The sequence below is a fragment of the Aphanomyces astaci genome (genome assembly GCF_000520075.1).
Source record: "Aphanomyces astaci strain APO3 unplaced genomic scaffold supercont1.5, whole genome shotgun sequence".
NCBI classification, from domain to species: Eukaryota; Oomycota; class Saprolegniomycetes; order Saprolegniales; family Verrucalvaceae; genus Aphanomyces; species Aphanomyces astaci.
In genome coordinates, this window is record NW_009798268.1 from 926,978 (window position 1) to 943,562 (window position 16,585).

At 53.0% G+C, this 16,585-nt stretch overlaps 4 protein-coding genes across 7 annotated transcripts; 3 read left to right on the forward strand and 1 right to left on the reverse strand.

Moving 5' to 3' along the window:
- Positions 1 to 4,189: 4,189 nt before the first annotated feature.
- On the forward strand, positions 4,190 to 6,163 carry H257_03091 (hypothetical protein). Its single transcript, XM_009827036.1, has 4 exons — positions 4,190 to 5,126; positions 5,171 to 5,531; positions 5,585 to 5,637; positions 5,685 to 6,163. Exons 1-4 carry the CDS (start codon positions 4,250 to 4,252, stop codon positions 6,065 to 6,067), a joined length of 1,674 nt encoding a protein of 557 aa, XP_009825338.1. The 5' UTR covers positions 4,190 to 4,249; the 3' UTR covers positions 6,068 to 6,163.
- A 644-nt stretch (positions 6,164 to 6,807) lies between these two features.
- On the forward strand, positions 6,808 to 12,144 carry H257_03092 (hypothetical protein). 4 transcript variants are annotated; one of them, XM_009827037.1, is made up of 9 exons: positions 6,808 to 6,901; positions 6,956 to 7,155; positions 7,213 to 7,764; positions 7,848 to 7,980; positions 8,116 to 8,312; positions 8,417 to 8,614; positions 8,711 to 10,030; positions 10,088 to 11,680; positions 11,735 to 12,144. In XM_009827037.1, exons 1-9 carry the CDS (start codon positions 6,832 to 6,834, stop codon positions 11,933 to 11,935), a joined length of 4,464 nt encoding a protein of 1,487 aa, XP_009825339.1. In that variant the 5' UTR covers positions 6,808 to 6,831; the 3' UTR covers positions 11,936 to 12,144. The 4 variants fall into 4 exon arrangements, with proteins under 4 accessions (XP_009825339.1, XP_009825340.1, XP_009825341.1 ...); XM_009827038.1 differs by having other exon boundaries at positions 10,088 to 12,144; XM_009827039.1 differs by lacking the exons at positions 6,808 to 6,901; positions 6,956 to 7,155; positions 7,213 to 7,764; positions 7,848 to 7,980; positions 8,116 to 8,312 and having other exon boundaries at positions 8,377 to 8,614.
- Positions 12,145 to 12,149: 5 nt separating this feature from the next.
- On the forward strand, positions 12,150 to 15,898 carry H257_03093 (CMGC/MAPK protein kinase). Its single transcript, XM_009827041.1, has 2 exons — positions 12,150 to 12,286; positions 12,337 to 15,898. Exon 2 carries the CDS (start codon positions 12,337 to 12,339, stop codon positions 15,262 to 15,264), a length of 2,928 nt encoding a protein of 975 aa, XP_009825343.1. The 5' UTR covers positions 12,150 to 12,286; the 3' UTR covers positions 15,265 to 15,898.
- H257_03094 (hypothetical protein) lies at positions 15,341 to 16,451 on the reverse strand (the record flags this gene model as incomplete). The annotated part of the gene is made up of 2 exons (XM_009827042.1): positions 15,341 to 15,832; positions 16,203 to 16,451. The coding sequence occupies 2 exons, from the start codon at positions 16,449 to 16,451 to the stop codon at positions 15,341 to 15,343; spliced, it is 741 nt and encodes a 246-aa protein (XP_009825344.1).
- Positions 16,452 to 16,585: the final 134 nt, after the last annotated feature.

Here is a 16,585-nt window from a genome sequence, read left to right on the forward strand (position 1 = left end):
GAGTGTGCAAGGTCGTTACATATTTGAAGGCTCCGGCGGCGCCCAATTTGTCGGCCGCGCTGCTACCGGTAAAACGTTGTTGTAATAACTTCAATGAAATGCGTTATATTATTTGACCTAAAAATTATCTCCATTTTCTAACATTAATAATTAATTTCTAGGGTTGGATGTAAATGGCGTTGAATTTGGGTCCCTGCCGCCGCACTTCGGCACCACGGTGGTGCTATCCAGCACACAATGGGAGTCCATTTTACCTGGCTATGCATCACACTACCCACAATCATTCCGAACGGCTATTCCATTTCTTTTGGCGTCGCTGGTATTCCATCAAAAGTGGTTGAAATCAACGTTGAGTCCAAAGCACCCCTTGTTCATGTCAGCTGTGTGGTCGTCGGGCTTGTTGCCATTACTTGTGACCGAGTTACACCATGGTAATATTCACTGTCATGCTTGTGGCATGGTCGCGTCTGGCATCCCCCCCCATGTTCCAATGTATCAACAACTCCACGAAGTTATTTCCACCCTTGGCGCGGTTCGAACTAACCTGATTGTGGGATTTGCTGACATCCCTCGCCAAATTACCAACGCTATCGACACTAGTCAATTAGTGGTACCCCCAGCCCCACTCACGATGGATGGATTACGGGGGTCATTAATTCAATTCGGCGACAGTCTTGTTCGTCAACTTTCGAAGCCACAGCCGTCGTTAACAATTCCAACCCCGACGACGTCAGTGAATGGCCCACTCGATATTCCGACCCCAACGACGATGTTACCACATGACCCTCGCGCTACCGTAACCCCGACGACGACGTCAGTGCTTGAGTCCATGGTTGATCCCATTATACCTACTAGCAATCGTCGGCCTATCCAAAGTGTGATTTGTCCATCTGGAAAAGTGTACGACATGTGGAACAATTTTTGGAGCGGTAATTTTGCGACTAACACTCCGCCGCTACGAACATTACGCTCGAGTGACTTTGCCACCAAAAGAGACCGAACCAACCACTCGAAAGTGAAAAAACTCATGGCTTCAATTATGATATTTTCGAACTTATCTGAACACGCAATTGCCGCCATGAGCCTGCCTGACCGGAACGAGCTGTTTGAAGATTCTTACTGCTCCTTGTGCGAACAGCTCTTTGACGAACACGATCCAACTCTCCTGAGCCGCCGCAGAGCAACAGAATTGAGCTACCACACGATATACGATGCCATAAGAAAACAATAAATGCATCTTTACACTCAAAACGGGCCATAACGACACGATATCACAACTTACCTTTGTTCGTGGATGGTTGATAGACGATAGTTGAGCACTAATGCCTACGTATTACATGCACGTGATGGGTTTGAAGTAGCAATGGATGAATTGCAAATGTACCTGCGATCGCAGCGACTGCAACGAGACTTGCGCGCGCGAGTTGGCGCCGAAGTTGTGCTACCAAGCTATCCTAGATTGGCACTTATGGTTATGTCCAGATGTGAGTTGAATGCGTACACTGCTTGCTGGCGTATGATGGATGTGGACTTCGTCATGGTGATTCACCTGGCCAGTGAGGCAGGTATTCGAACGGAGACTCTAGCACTTGGGTGAATTTGCGTTCTGTGGAAATTCTACAAATCGTTTAGTACTACTACTAGTAGGTGTGTTTCGTTGGTTGTTTCGTGAATACCCAAATAAAAGGTAGTATTAATACTATTAATAGTACCAGTAACGTTAGTTTAGTATGAAAGTTGGTTTTGTTGTTATTTTAAATAATGTTAGCATATATTATTAATACTAGTACCCGTTATTAATATTAATAGGACGCATTTTCGGCGAAATAAATTATTACCAATCAAGTCCTACACTCTCATTTGATTGGGTTATAATCACCCATTGTTGACTTTGCATTCTTCGTGGTGTAGAATGGGGACTTAACGTTACTGGTAATTCATGTTTCACACTAAGAGCATCTCATCCGCGTAATGAGCAAAATACCTCTGATAGAACTACAGTACTACTCTGGTAATGTTAGGTGAATTCTGCTCTTAGGGATGGAGAGGGGTAATGGTCTCTACTCCGAAAGTTAGTTTCTGACAACAAATTGAATCTCAGCCGGGGACACTTTCATGCTCAGCACACGACAACCAGGACCTACCTTATCAGCCGATACAATGGCGTCGTCATGTACATACTACTCGTAGCGTTGTACGCTGCATCGCCCCCTCCGCGTGTGCATGATTTACGCAAAAGTCGTCTTGCCTCTGGTGGCGGGGATGTGGCGCAGAGGTTAGCATAAAATAATTCTCCAAAAGAATATGATATTTGGACAAGAAATATATCGTTGGGGACACTGCAAAGTCAAATGCGGGCAGTAATTTGGAGAGGAAGTATACATTTTGCATGAATAAGTACACAATACCTTTTCTGGCATAAGAAAAATAAATATTTCATTTTTATCGAAGGAAAGCATTGATAATGTGCTAGAAACCTCGAAGGAAATGTGTGGAATACTTCGTGGTAGCTTAGCTGACTGTGAAAATCATTGTAATGCAGGGGTAGCTACATTACCGTAGAAAACTCCGACACCCTCTGAGGCCGCAAGCCCATAGCTCTTCTTTGTCTCTGTACCTAGTACTTCTGGTAACGTCAGAAACATATGGTACTAACTTACAGCCCTGCAGTGCATCGTTTGTAAAAGCAGAAGTTTATTCTGTCCAAATACGTAGGCGTAACATGCTCAACGAATTTGGCCCAATCTGCCGTGCTGTAATTCACTAATTACCTGCATGACCTTGCATGGTCTTGCACGTTCTGTCGCCGACTGCCGAGTGCAAACCTACCCTCACCTTCAACATTTGCATTTTCACCGGACGACCGCATTGGCTAGTTTAGCTTTTGTATGGAGTTTACACCATTCAACGACGATTAAAATAAATTGTAAGAATAATTTGACTAACGTTAAGATATTCATATGAGAGACGTCATGACAGAATGAATTATTCATTGAGCAGCTCCTGTGGAATACTGGTAAATATCAAGTTGCTGGTTTGCCAAAAAATAGATACTAGTAATTCTCTAGGATGGAGGGCAAGAGTACGTATAAATAATATTTTGATCACCACTGGTCATGGGAATCAAGAAGTTGGGCTACTTGCTTGGTCTCCCGGCTGTGGTGATTACTACTCAACGCTACCGTGCTTCCTGGGACGAAACGATGTTCTAGTATATTTTGCTCGGCTGTCTGGTATTTTCAACTCGGTCCCACACCATGACGCAGACGTTTGGGTGTTCACGGGCTGCTTTGTGCGCAATTCTTGTCCAATATAATTGGAAGAAGAATCATGACATTTCGTTTGTCGTTGAAGACGTGGCGGCGCTGAGGCGTCTCCATGCCAATCAAGAACTGCGCCATCCGCCGCCACTCAAACCTGACGTGTCAAGTTTGGTTGGAGGGGTCTTGCACTTTTTCATTGGCCAAGAACCACCAATCATATGCAGTTATCACGGAGCAGACTCCACTAACGTTACCAGTCCGTGAGATCTGCACTTTTCGCGGAATGCAATCAGATTTAAGAGGACGCGTTCGCGTTCTACATGAGGTTTAGCAGGATGACTTCCGGTTTTGGCAGGAATGTGGAACGCGAACGCCAACTGACATTTGCAAAACCTCTTTTCTGTCCAAATACATAGGCGTAACACGCTCAACGAATTTGGCCCAATCTGCCGTGCTGTGATTCACTCATTACCTGCATGATCTTGCACGTTATGTCGCCCACTTCCGAGTGCAAAACTACCCTCAGAAGGTGTCGGAGTCTTCTACGGTAATGTAGCTACCCCTGCATTACAATGATTTTCACAGTCAGCTAAGCTACCACGAAGTATTCCACACATTTCCTTCGAGGTTTCTAGCAAATTATCAATGCTTTCCTTCGATAAAAATGACATATCTAAATGTATTATGTTATTAATATCTATCTTACTGGTAGAATACAACAACGGTACGAAACCCTATTAATAGTAGTAAGTACTACGTATTAATACTAAGCTTACAGTAGTACTATGAAGTTGAACGTCCAGTTAACGAATTGAACTAGAGCTGTAACAAAATAGAGAAAAATGCAATTTGCACCCATCCCACTCACTGTCCATGTACGTACTTTATTTAAAGAGCACTAACCAGGTGTTCATTTTCGAACGTTTTGAAAGGGCACAATTGCTTTGGTCGTCGTCGCACATCACAATCAGAGGCAGGGCATTAGTATGGACACCCCGTCACCTACGACGAAAAGACACAACTCAGCGCAATTCAGCGCCACGATGGACGACCTTGATACGTTCGGCGGCGTGCTGACTCCGACCAAGGACGACACGACGTTGGCGCCCGGTGGCCCCCTTGCATTTTGCTCGCTGGAAGGGTTGGGGTTGATTATCCAGTACAGCGCCATGGGGCTTCTCGACAGCGGGATCGCCGACATCGCAAGGCCACTGTACTCCGTCTACCTCAACGTGGATCCGACCAACGTGCAAATGTACACCGTTGTGGTCACCTTTGGCTATTACTTTAAAGTGTTTTTCGGAATTGTGTCGGACTGTGTCCCGATTTTTGGCTACCGACGCAAGAGCTACATGTTGATTGGGTGGACCATCACGTTGATGTGCATGGTGGCCATGGCGTGCATTCCGTTTGGCCGGCCTTATTGCGAAAACCCCGAGCTGTGTCACGTCCCTTTGGAGACTCTCGACCCCAGTGACGTCGCGGAGTTTTTTGACTTGTCCGCGCCATCTCGCGGCCTGCCATTCCTCGTCCTGTCGATGGTTCTCAGCTTTGGCTACATCATGACGGTGTGCGCTTCCGACGCCCTCGTCGTGCAGTATGCCCACCGCGAGCCCATCGAAACCCGCGGCCGAACCCTGTGTGCTGTCTACGCAATCCGCAATTTCTCCTCCGCCGTCGCATTCTCGGTCACTCGCTTCTTTTTGAATGGCCCGTCGTATCAAGGGTCGTTTTCATTCGAGATCCAACCCAACGTTGTGTTTGTGCTGCTCAGTCTGCCCAGCGGCTTGGCGATTGCCAACACATTATTGTACATCCGCGAGTACCGCGAAAAGGGCATGCCCGTTCGCGTCTACCTCCATGGTAACGTTGTATCATCGTTGTTGACGACTGAAATATCAGGGTAGGGTTGTGGGAACTCGCGCAAAAGCGCGTGCTGTGGCAGATCTGCATGTACACGAGCATAGCTGGCTTATTCGGGTCGTTTCGATCTACCGCGGAAAGCCCTGTTACATACGTGTGGGCCAAAGTGACTCATCTCAGCGAAAGTTTGACGACCGTGGTCGGTTCTTTGGTATGGGGGGGTACTCTGGTGTGCATTGGTCGATGGGGGGTTAACTGGAACTGGCGGGTCACGATCGTTGTGACAACTTTGGTTTGGGTCACGTTCGACTCCGTCGGAGTGTTTACAGTCGTGTGGGATGGCTACCGCAATGAATGGTTCTTCAGCGCCATGTACCTCGTCAGCTCGGTCCCATCCGCTGTTCGGTAAGGCAACGCAACATACCATCCAGTGAGTGATCTACTTATCATTGTGGTAGGTTCATCATGTCTTTCTTTTGTGCCGTGGAAATCGCTGATATGGGCAACGAAGGTATGTACTAGGTTGTTCGTTTCATTCTTGGATAAACCAACTTGTAGGCGCCGTGTATGGACTTATTACAACGATTTTCAATGTTACGATGCCACTCGGGCCCCTCTGGTACAAGTGGCTCGACTCGTATTTTGACGTGACTACCAAGGCCGTGGAAACCGACTCGAATGACGTGCGGTGGCAGGTGACGTACACGTACTTGATCTCGTACGGCATGCACCTCTTTGCACTTGTGTTCCTTGTGCTGCTGCCTCCTCAAAAGATAGCCATGCAAGAGTTGAAGCGCTACGGCGGCTCTCATCCAGTGTTCGCCGTGGCTGTCTTGGGTATCTTGTTTGTTTGCTTGGTCGTGGCCATCACGTCAAATTTGCTGTCCATATTCCCGTCTACTCGATGCCTCGCTTTTGCCGGTGGTGACGGCTGCCCGTAAATACTACTACTAATAGTATAACCCATTGATAGTGGACTTTCCAAGTGAAAATAGAATACTTTTGGCAGTTAATAAAACGTAAGGGGGAGTTCCAAGTAATTTTCCGAAATAGTATGAGCCAATCACGATTTAGAAAAAGACGTCAAGGACCTCTTTTTCTATTTTTGGTATAACGTTAGTGAGTTATTGCGTAAAAGGTCGCAGAAAAAGAGGTAAAAAAGTACTTGGAACCACATTTGCGAATTGTAAAAATATCTACCCTGAACAGGTGTTTACATTTTGTAAACTGACACGATTTTGGCTCTATTTGAACGTATTTTCATTCAACAATCTAGGAGCGTAATCTCAACGTTGCGGTCTGTTATACGAGCCAAAGCGATATAAAAATCATGGAGGTTTAGATTGGGTATTTTAGGTTGAAGTTTGACGAAACCGACGAAGCTTCAATGTTCGAGGTGTGATTTCACGTGAACCAACACGAAGTTCATGAATCTGATTTCATACTGGTATTCGTTGAAAACTTGGTGAGAGGTCTGTGGACAAAAAAATTGGAAGGATTTGGACAAAGTTTAGGTAGGATTATTTTAGGTCAAAGTATTATTCGTATCAAATCGACAATACCGGTATATATTAATAATAGTATATTATAGTTATCATATTATAACTGTTAAAGTCAAGCAGTGAATTAGGTATCCGGTAAAACAACCGGAGAAGATATGGTGCCGTACAGTACTGCACGATTGAAGAACGCCTCGGCGACAATAATGGTCCTACATGTCGTGTGGCCTAAGTACTGCGGTGAGATGGACTGTTCCGCAGCACTTGCTACCGATGGTACACTACTTGATGGCTATTTAGAATGCTAATCCTTCCATTTGCTACTTGCAGGGGCTAGCTTCATGTTCATGTTGGTGCTGATGCGCCACGTGCATGTGTTGTTGGAACGACCTCCGTGGACTGCACAGAAGCCTCCAAAACGCCCTTGTACTGGAGTCAAGTACATTGCATCTCTAGCGTTGGTCTTCCTCCACATTGCCTTTGGCCTTGTGAAAATGCTGATGGACGACGTCGCCATCACTCCGTCCGAGGTTGAAACGCCGTCCTTGCATCGATCGACACGTACTAACTGTCCGTCATCGTCGTAGGCCATAGGCACTACCATTCGTTCATTCATGTGGACAAGCTACGCGGTGCTCTTGGCGCGGTACCCGCATCTAGGCGAAACCTTCCTTGTCCGAGGTGGCGTCGTCCTCCATGGCACACTGGGCATCTTGCTTGTTTCTCGTCACGACACCTCCACCATCTCGTCTTGTTTGATGTGCTTCATCGGCGTCTTCTCGGTTCTCTTGGGTTTTCTAGTGCTCCTTCCATCGTCCTCATCTCATCACGCGTTCGACGGCACGTTCAGCCCGTTGGACAGGTCCGGCGTGCTCTCCCGGCTGCTCTACACGTGGGTCTCGCCCTTCATCGCCCTGGGTCTGCGTCGTCGGTTTGAACTCACTGACGTGCCGCCCCTTCCCGCTGCTGACCGCACGGCCAGCCATACGTTCCAAATGGCGCTGCTACAAGAGCGTCGGCAGCCCCACCCTTCGTTTCTGCGACTTGCCGCTCGATTGTATGGCTACGAGGTGGTCGGGTTTGGGCTGTGGTCGGCTACGAACAAACTATTGTCCCTGACAAGTCCATTTTTAATCAAAGTGAGTCATGTATTCCTTGTCCTGTCGTCGTCGGCAGTGTGATCATGTTCCTTCACAAAGTGTATATACAACGTGGCTACTAGGAATTCCTCGACTGGTCTAGCTCCAGTAGTCAAACCACTCCATCTTCATCATCGTCGTCGACAACAGGGTTTGTGTTGGCTGGTCTCATCGGTCTGCAGGCGGTGCTCGCGGCGTTCTCTGGCTCTCAATACGGTAATTTGCCCTTTCGAGTAGTACTACTAGTGACTGAGTTTGTTTGCAGTCTTTTACTACATAATACTAGTACAGCATTCCTTCATAAGTCCTAAGCCGATATGTGGACGATGATGGATGAATCAAGTAACTTAGGCCTGGCATGGGCGCGCTTCGACTTGCGCGTGCGGGGAGGGCTCATGTCGGCGATCTACGGCCGTACGTTGGAGCTAACGCTGGCCGAGCGAAGTGCGATTGGGATGGGCAAACTCACAAATTACATCTCGGTGGATGTGGGGCGCGTGGTGGGGATGCCGGGGGGGGTGTTTGACATGGTCTTGATTCCAGTCGAGGTGGTCATCGAATATAGTATATACTCTCTCTCTCGACTTATGAAAACTATATATATATATTGTTGTTTGTTTGTGTACAGTATTCAAGAGGTCTTGGTTTGTAGATTGTGGTGGCGTTGATTTTGCTGTCCAGGGAAGTGTCGTATGCGTTCGTGGCGGGTCTCGTGGTGCTTGGTGTCATGTTGCCGATGCAGACATGGCTGGGCAACCAACTTCAAAGCATCACGCGCAACATGCTGCAGTTCCGCGATGACCGCGTGGAGCTATCGTCAGAAGCAATCAAATCCATTCGGGTGCTCAAGGTAGGTAGGTAGTTATACGTGTCGTCAACCTCTCTTTTGACGTTGCCATTGTTATGCGGTGATGAAATGCAATTTGTTTGGTTAATACCTATGTAGCTACTGGGCTGGATGGATTACTTTGTGGGGAAAATGGCTGCGAGTCGGCAGCTCGAGATGGGCCAACTCGGCGCCCGCAAGTACCTCGATGCGCTTTGCGTTGTATTTTGGGCATCCACACCCGTGGTGGTGCAGTCAGCGGTGTTTGTGGCTGTGATTTACTCTGGCCATGACCTCACAGCGGCCAACGCGTTCGTGGCCATAGCGCTGCTTGACCGGCTCATCTACCCCATGAACTACTTTCCGTGGATCATCAACGGGTTCCTTGAGGCGCGGGTGTCGGCGCTTCGCCTCCGATCGTTCTTGTTTGCTCCCGTCGTGTCCTCGTCGGCGGCGACTCGGCAGGCGTCTGTGAGTTTGTGGCACCAATGTACGTTTGCATGGACACCAAACCCATCAGCCCCCAAAGAAGGAGATGGCGACGGGGAGGAGGATGCGGCAGCCAACCCCACGATGGCCTTGTTGACTCGCGGCGGCGACGACGTCGTTACAAGTCGACCCGCCGCCTCGTTCGAATGTCATTTGGAGCATTTTCAACTCGATCCAACACACATGCATGTACTCGTGGGCGCGTCCGGCAGTGGCAAGTCGTCCATGCTGCTCGCGATGCTCGGAGAAATGCCCATGGTTCACGGCCGACACATTGGACCTCCGCGCCTGACGTCATACGCGCCCCAAGTGCCGTGGTTGTTTGCCGCCACCATTCGGTACAACATCACCCTCGACGCCGACGACAAGTCGACGTCATCCGACCTGTACCGCCGCGTCCTAGCTGCGTGTGCCCTGGAGCAAGACTTGGCATGTCACCCCCTCGGAGACCTCACCGTGTTGAGCGACCATGGGGCCAACTTGAGCGGCGGACAGCGGGCGCGACTCGGCCTCGCTCGGGCCCTGTACCAACGTGCCGACGTGTACTTGCTGGACGACGTCATGGGCAGTCTAGATGTGGCCACCACCGCCCATGTCCTCCGGTCGGCACCTGCCGTTCTTCCACCCGCCGCCTCGGTTGTGCTCGCCACCCACGCCGTGCACCTGCTGGAGCATATTGCCCGACCGTACTCGATTCTCGTGCTGGAGCATGGTCGGGTCGTGGAAGTGGGCTCGTATGCCGAGCTGACATGCCGCGAATCCACCAGATTTCGAACCATGTTGCAAGTCGCTAGTGGCGTAGTAGTAGGTGGCACCTCGGAAGCCAATGTTGACAAGGACGACAATGGCCAAACCAGTAGCAGCAGCCAGCGGGAAACAGTGTCGCCGCCACATCAATCAAGCAATACCCCCGACGAAGAACATCGCGACGATGGGGTGGTCGCTGCCTGGGTACATATCACGTTTGAGGTTCTTTTTCATTTAACACTGAACGACGTTTGCATGTAGATGTGGTGGCAGTACCTGCGCTCGATGGGCGTCTGTGTGTTGGGAATGCTGGCGCTATCGGTACTTGTCATGCAAGTGAGTCGCAACGGCCTGGACTACTGGATCGCGTCGTACACGTCGTCGTCCGTCCACCACCCGATCTCGCCGCCGACATTTGCGCGGGGCCTCGTGGTCATCACCGCCATCAACATCGTGGCCGTGGCAGCGCGGTCGTTCCTGTTTGCATATGGAGGGCTCCGCGCCGCCAACGCCCTCTACCGCCGCCTCGTCCATCGACTGGTGCGCGCGCCGCTCACGTTTTACGACATCACACCCGTCGGTCGGATCCTGAATCGGCTCGGCGGCGACACGTACGGCGTGGATGAAAGCCTCCCGTTCATCCTCAACATCTTCATCAAGGACGCGGCGGACGTGTGCGGCACGCTCGTGATACTCGTCCTGACGACCCCCGCCGTGTTCTTGGTGCTTGGGCCGCTCACCATCGTGTACTTTGCATTGCAGCAGTGGTATCGCCCGACGTCGCGGCACCTCCGCCGCCTGGACGCTGTCGCACAGTCGCCGCTGGTCATGATGTTCCAGGCGACGCTGGACGGACTGCCCATCCTGCGAGGGCTCAAATGCGAGCCCCAGTGGTTTCGGGTGTACCTTCATCGGCTGCATCAAGCGCAGCGCGTGAGTTTCCTGGCGTCAGGCGCCGGCGCGTGGTTCGGACTCCGCCTCGATAGCCTCGGGGTCGCGGTCACGACCTTTGTCGCCGGGTACGCGGCGGTGCAATGCTACGTCGGGCGCCCGATTCCGTCCGGCGTGCTCGGCCTCACATTGATCTACGCGCTACCAATTGTGGGAAAATGCAACGCGATCCTCTCCAGTTTCATCGCGACAGAGCAAAACATGGTTAGCGTCGAGCGGGTGCTCGAGTACGCCTCTGTTCCAGTCGAAGAGGAGGACGATGGTTCGGCGAGGGGGGGCGCGGCCGCCTCTTTGACTGTGGACGGACAGACGACACGGCACGACCATTTGGTGAATTGGCCGCCGCTCGGCCACGTCACTCTCACAAACGTGTCTGTGCGATACGGTGCAGACGAGGTGCCGGGGCTTCCAGCTGCGCTGCATGGCGTCACCTGTCACATTATGGCCAAAGAGAAGGTCGGCATCTGCGGCCGCACGGGCGCCGGCAAGAGCACGCTGCTTCAGTGCCTCTTCCGCGCCGTTCCGTTTGGAGGTCGCATTGTTATTGACGGCATCGACATTGCGTCCATGTCGCTGACGCGGCTGCGGGCGTCGCTGTGCTTTGTCCCGCAGGACGCCGTGCTCTTCAAAGGCAGCATCCGCGCGAACGTTGACCCCATGGACAGCCTGACGGATGCCGCCATCTGGACGGCTCTCGCGCAGTGCTGTTTGAAGGACGTGGTCGAAGCGTTTCCCCTCGGGTTGATGGAACCGCTGCTGCAGGGGGGCGACCAAGGAAGACTTAGTCGAGGCCAAGCCCAGTTGCTGTGCATATGCCGCGCCCTCTTGCGGAAATCCAAGGTCGTGTGTGTGGACGAGGCGACTGCCTCGATCGATCATGCGACTGAACAGTTGGTCCAGTCGGTACGTGAAGATGGGAAGACTCGAGCCTTTTGGCGTGACGTGTGTGATGTGTAGACCATGGCGCAGGCGTTCAAGGACTCGACGGTGCTCACAGTCGCGCATCGCTTGCACACGATCCTCGACTCGGATCGGGTGCTCGTGCTGGACGAAGGCAAGGTCGTCGAGTTCGACAGCCCGACGACCCTTCGGTCGATCCCAAACGGCTACTTTGCGGCGCTAGTGGACGGCCACACTGCGTCGTCGTCATCTAGCTAATGCTCGTGTCCATTATCATGTACATCCTCCTCTAAGATCTCTCTTTCAACACGGCGGGTACACTTGTATCCTCGTCCGCCAGCGTGGGGTGGTTTCATCGAAACGTCTGTAACATCGCCCGGAGGTGCGACTTTGCCCAACTGCATAAAATAAACATCGACACCCAGGCATACAAATATCAAGTTCAGGACGGAAACAGACATTTAATTGTCCCCACAATTTAGGATTGAATCCATGTTTTATATTATGAAGGGATATGTAATGCGAGAGGACAATTTTATTCACACTGACGTCGCGTCACGTTTCACAGCCCGCTAGCAACATAAGGCGTCGGTCCCTGTCCCCTTGAAGGTTGAGATCGTTGCCGCGGTCCATGATGATGTGGCTCATGATGTGTCTAGATGAGCGCTGCAAGTAGCCGCGCAAGTGTCGGCAATGGTGTCCAGGTGCTGAGCAGTGAGATGACCAAGGAACTCACGGAGCAAGGGAAGGATTTGCTGCTGGGGGCATTGAGCGGTGGCGGTGGACCTGACGGGGCAGCGCATCACCTGTCCTTGCCGGCGCCCGTGGTGTCCACAAAGTCCGCGAACACGTCTCCAATCCGTGAAGACGGGATTGAGAGTGGTGCCTCGTCGGAAACGTCTCGGTCGCTGCCGTCGTCGTCGAAGGGAGCGAGTCGACCTCCCCCGCCGACGCACGAAGTGCATTGGGAAGGGTACGTGCGCAAGAAGGGGGACTGGCTGCCGCGATGGGAAGAACGCTACCTGGTCCTGGACGGCGCGTCGCTTACTTACTACAACTCGAAGGACGAGGCGCGGACAGGCACAAACCTCCGCGGTCGCATGATCATCACCAAGGTGTTGCCTGAGAACTACGGCAAGGCGCATGGATTCCTCATCGAAACGATGGGCCACAAGCACTTTCACCTGTGCTGCACAACCGAACTGGAGAAGGACATGTGGGTCGAGATGATGCAAGCAGCGATCGACGAGGGCGTGCCGCACCCGCACCAGCTGCACTCGACGCCCCACCTCGAGCACATGTCGTCGTCCACGTTCGACGTGAACGTCCAAGTGCATTACTCCCCGACGCAAGTGGACCTGCGCAGCTTTTACAGCGCGTTCCGCAAGCTGCTCATCTCGCACTCGTCGTCGCCGCAGTTCTTTCCCAAGCTCAGCCGCGACGTCGTCCTCACGTCCAACTACGCGCCGACAGTGCCGTTCTGGGGCGAGTACCACGGCTTGGACGGCGTCCTGCACTTCTTTTCCATCTTGTACGAGACGGTCGAGTTTACATCGTTCTTTGTTACGGACATTGCTCAGGCGCAGGAAGGGTCCACGGCGGTCGTCGCCGGGCGCGAAACCATGAAGAACAAGCACAACAACCGCAAGTTCACGCAGCAGTGGCAGCACACGATCGAGTTTGCCCCCGACGGCCGCGTCAAGAGCCTCACGGTGACGGCGGACCCCGTCGCGGCGTCGGCCGTGTTTGGCTGCAACGCCACGTCCAGCTTGAGCCTCCCGATTGCGTCTGTGATTGGTAACACGAACCAAGACAACCCGGCGGGCACCGTGCTCGTACACGTACTGCGCGGCGAGCAGATGGGCGGGCTTATCGACTCGGACGACACCGCGACGTCGTCGGTGCCGCCGAGCTGCCGCCGCCGGCTCTTCCTCGGCATGCGCTTGATCGTTGATGGAAAGACCAACGTGTATGCGCCGCAGTCATCCCAGAAATGTGTGGCCAAGACGGACCTGTCGACGATCGAGTCGTTCCCGGACCCGGTGTGGGCGTCCCAGCACACGCTGCCGTTCCAGGGGCTCAGTCGCGGCAAGCCGTGCTTCATGCTGATCGAAGCGTGGGGGTTTGCCGAGGACGGCGACGACAAGGAGGAGCTGATTGGGGTCGCCAAGGTCAACCTGGCGCCGTTTCTGGCGCTGGCCAGCAGCAGCCGCAGCGTCCGCGAGAGTGTCGTGCACTCGGACATTGCAAGGGGTGCCGTACCGCAGTGGTACACGCTGTTGAGTGCAAGTGAGACCAAGTTTTCGTGCGGCCGCGTCCAGTTGAGCATCAGTTTCGAGTCGGAGAGTTTGAATCCAGCCACGATAGTCGAAGAAAGCGGCGCGACGAATACGAATACGGGGGGGGTCGAGGGGGACGGCGACCTGCTCGCGGCCGACGTGGCCAAGGTGGCGGCGGCGGCGGTGACGACCGTCCTGTCGAAAGAACGCTCGTACCGCGATACCCGCCGTGACAACCACTCATTCCGAGTCGGCAATACAACGTTTGACATTCCGAAACGATATCAAATGATCAAAGCCGTCGGACAAGGCGCGTACGGGTGTGTGATTGCCGCCAGTGACACGGAGACGGGCCAGTCCCTTGCAATCAAGAACGTGCCGAACGCGTTCAACGATCTCGTGGACGCCAAACGCATTTTGCGCGAGATTCGGCTCATGATGCATCTCAACCACCCGTACCTGGTGAATCTGCTCGACCTGATCCGCCCCACGTCGATCCGAGACTTTAGCGACGTGTACATTGTGACGGACCTGATGGAAACGGACTTGCACCGGGTGATCCACTCGAACCAGACCATCACGGACGACCACCTGCAGTACTTTTTGTATCAGATGCTCGTGGCCATCAAGTACGTGCATTCGGCGCAGGTCCTCCACCGCGACCTGAAACCCAGCAACATCCTTGTCAACTCGGACTGTGACGTCAAGCTGTGCGACTTTGGGCTCGCGCGGGGCGTCCAGGGCGTCGACTCGGGGCTCACCGAGTACGTCGTCACGCGATGGTACCGTGCGCCCGAGCTGCTGCTGAGCTCCAAGTACGATAAACCCGTGGATGTGTGGGCGATCGGGTGCATTTTGGCCGAGATGATTGGGCGTCGGCCGCTGTTTCCAGGCCAGGACTACCTCCATCAGCTCAAGATCATCATGGACGTGGTGGGGTCGCCGGAAGAGTCGTCGCTCGACTTTATCACCAACCCCAAGGCCAAGCGGTTCATCCTCAAGCAGCCCAAGAAGCCCCGGCTGCCGCTCAACTCGATCTACCCCCGCGCCACCGACTTGTGCCTGGACCTGCTTGACAAGATGCTTGCATTCGACCCGCGCACGAGAATAACCATCGACGACGCGCTCGAGCATCCGTATTTGGCCCAAGTCCGCGATCGGTCGGTGGAAACGACCGCCGAAAAGCCGTTCGACTTTAGCTTTGAAGACTGCGACTTGACGCGTAAGAAGCTGCAGGAGCTCATCTTTGAAGACGTGTGTCACTTTCACCCTGAGACGCTGGACGAACGCCCCGAAGCCGCCGTGTAATCAAACAAATAAATACTAGTCGCGAACGTATGTACATACTATTCTCTTGCGACGGGGTTGTTGCTTGTTATTGGGGTCAGTTCACACCATCGATTAACGTGTCGGGGGCGGACGGACGGACGAGAAGGCCGACATAGAGCTGAATCAGAGTCAGGTGCGCGGGGTACCGACGCAGCGCTGCCATGAGCAGAATCTCCTCGCGGACTGGCTTGGCGGCGGCGTCCATTGCATACATGGGCGGGCGGTTCACGACAGTCAGAATGTCTTGGGGGGAGGCTTGGACGAGAGCTGGGACGTCGCACATCAAGTTGGTGAAGATGGACCTCCAGGATGGGGACGGCAGCACTGGGAAAGCCTCAACGATCACCCCAAAGCGAGCGCGGACTTGGAGTTTCCATACGCTGGACGTCTCGAGGAGGCGGTGGAGGGCGTGGTTGGTCGTAGTGACGTGGCCCAGCGACGTTGAGTCCATGAACTCGAACATGACCTCGAGCACTTCTGATGGTAGCTCGTAGAACGATTTAACGGACATGGAGGCGGCAGGACGTGCGAGGGGGGGGAAATCGGACTAAAGGAAGGGAAATGAGTCGGAGCTGCTCTCTGCCACGTAACTCTAGTACCAATCTAGTTGATAATCTATGTGGCGCTGTTGTGGCAACTGAAACAGTAATCTCGTTTCATCCATCTTAGTTGTTCAAACCCCTTGACAAGCACGAGCGTCGTCAGCCACTGTAATCACCATTGATTTCTACATGGAATATACATGAACAACGTTCAGGTCGTCAGAATGGGCACCTCCTCGGTCCTCGCCTGCTCCCTATACTGAGTGTTTGACGATGAAGTCATAACCGACACGATTGACCCTGCTCAACCCCCCCCACACACAAACAAACAAACTAGCTAGCTAGCACCAGGAGGGAGTTGCATCGGCATCTAACCTCAGCATCAAGGGGCGTCCAACATGGATCGGGATCGCCGGCGCCGCTGAGGGGAGCGACGATGTGATGGCGAACGTACGGCAGAACCACATCCTTCGGCGCGTCGATCTGGACGTGGAGCTGCCACACAAACGTGAGTGACTTATCGGCGGATGAAGTGCAGTCCACGAAGACGTTGGCCGACACGGCGGAGGTCACGGGCACGGAGGTCGGGTACGTGGTCAGGAGGGGGTCCGTGATGGCGTGCATGAGCTTGGTCATCCAGTCGAGACCGTACAACGAGCGGCGTGGATTTGAGCGTCAGCGCGGCATTCCGCACCGATGGCGTCAACGGCTACAGAGCTCTTGATGAAAACTAGATGATCAACAGCTTGGACCACGTG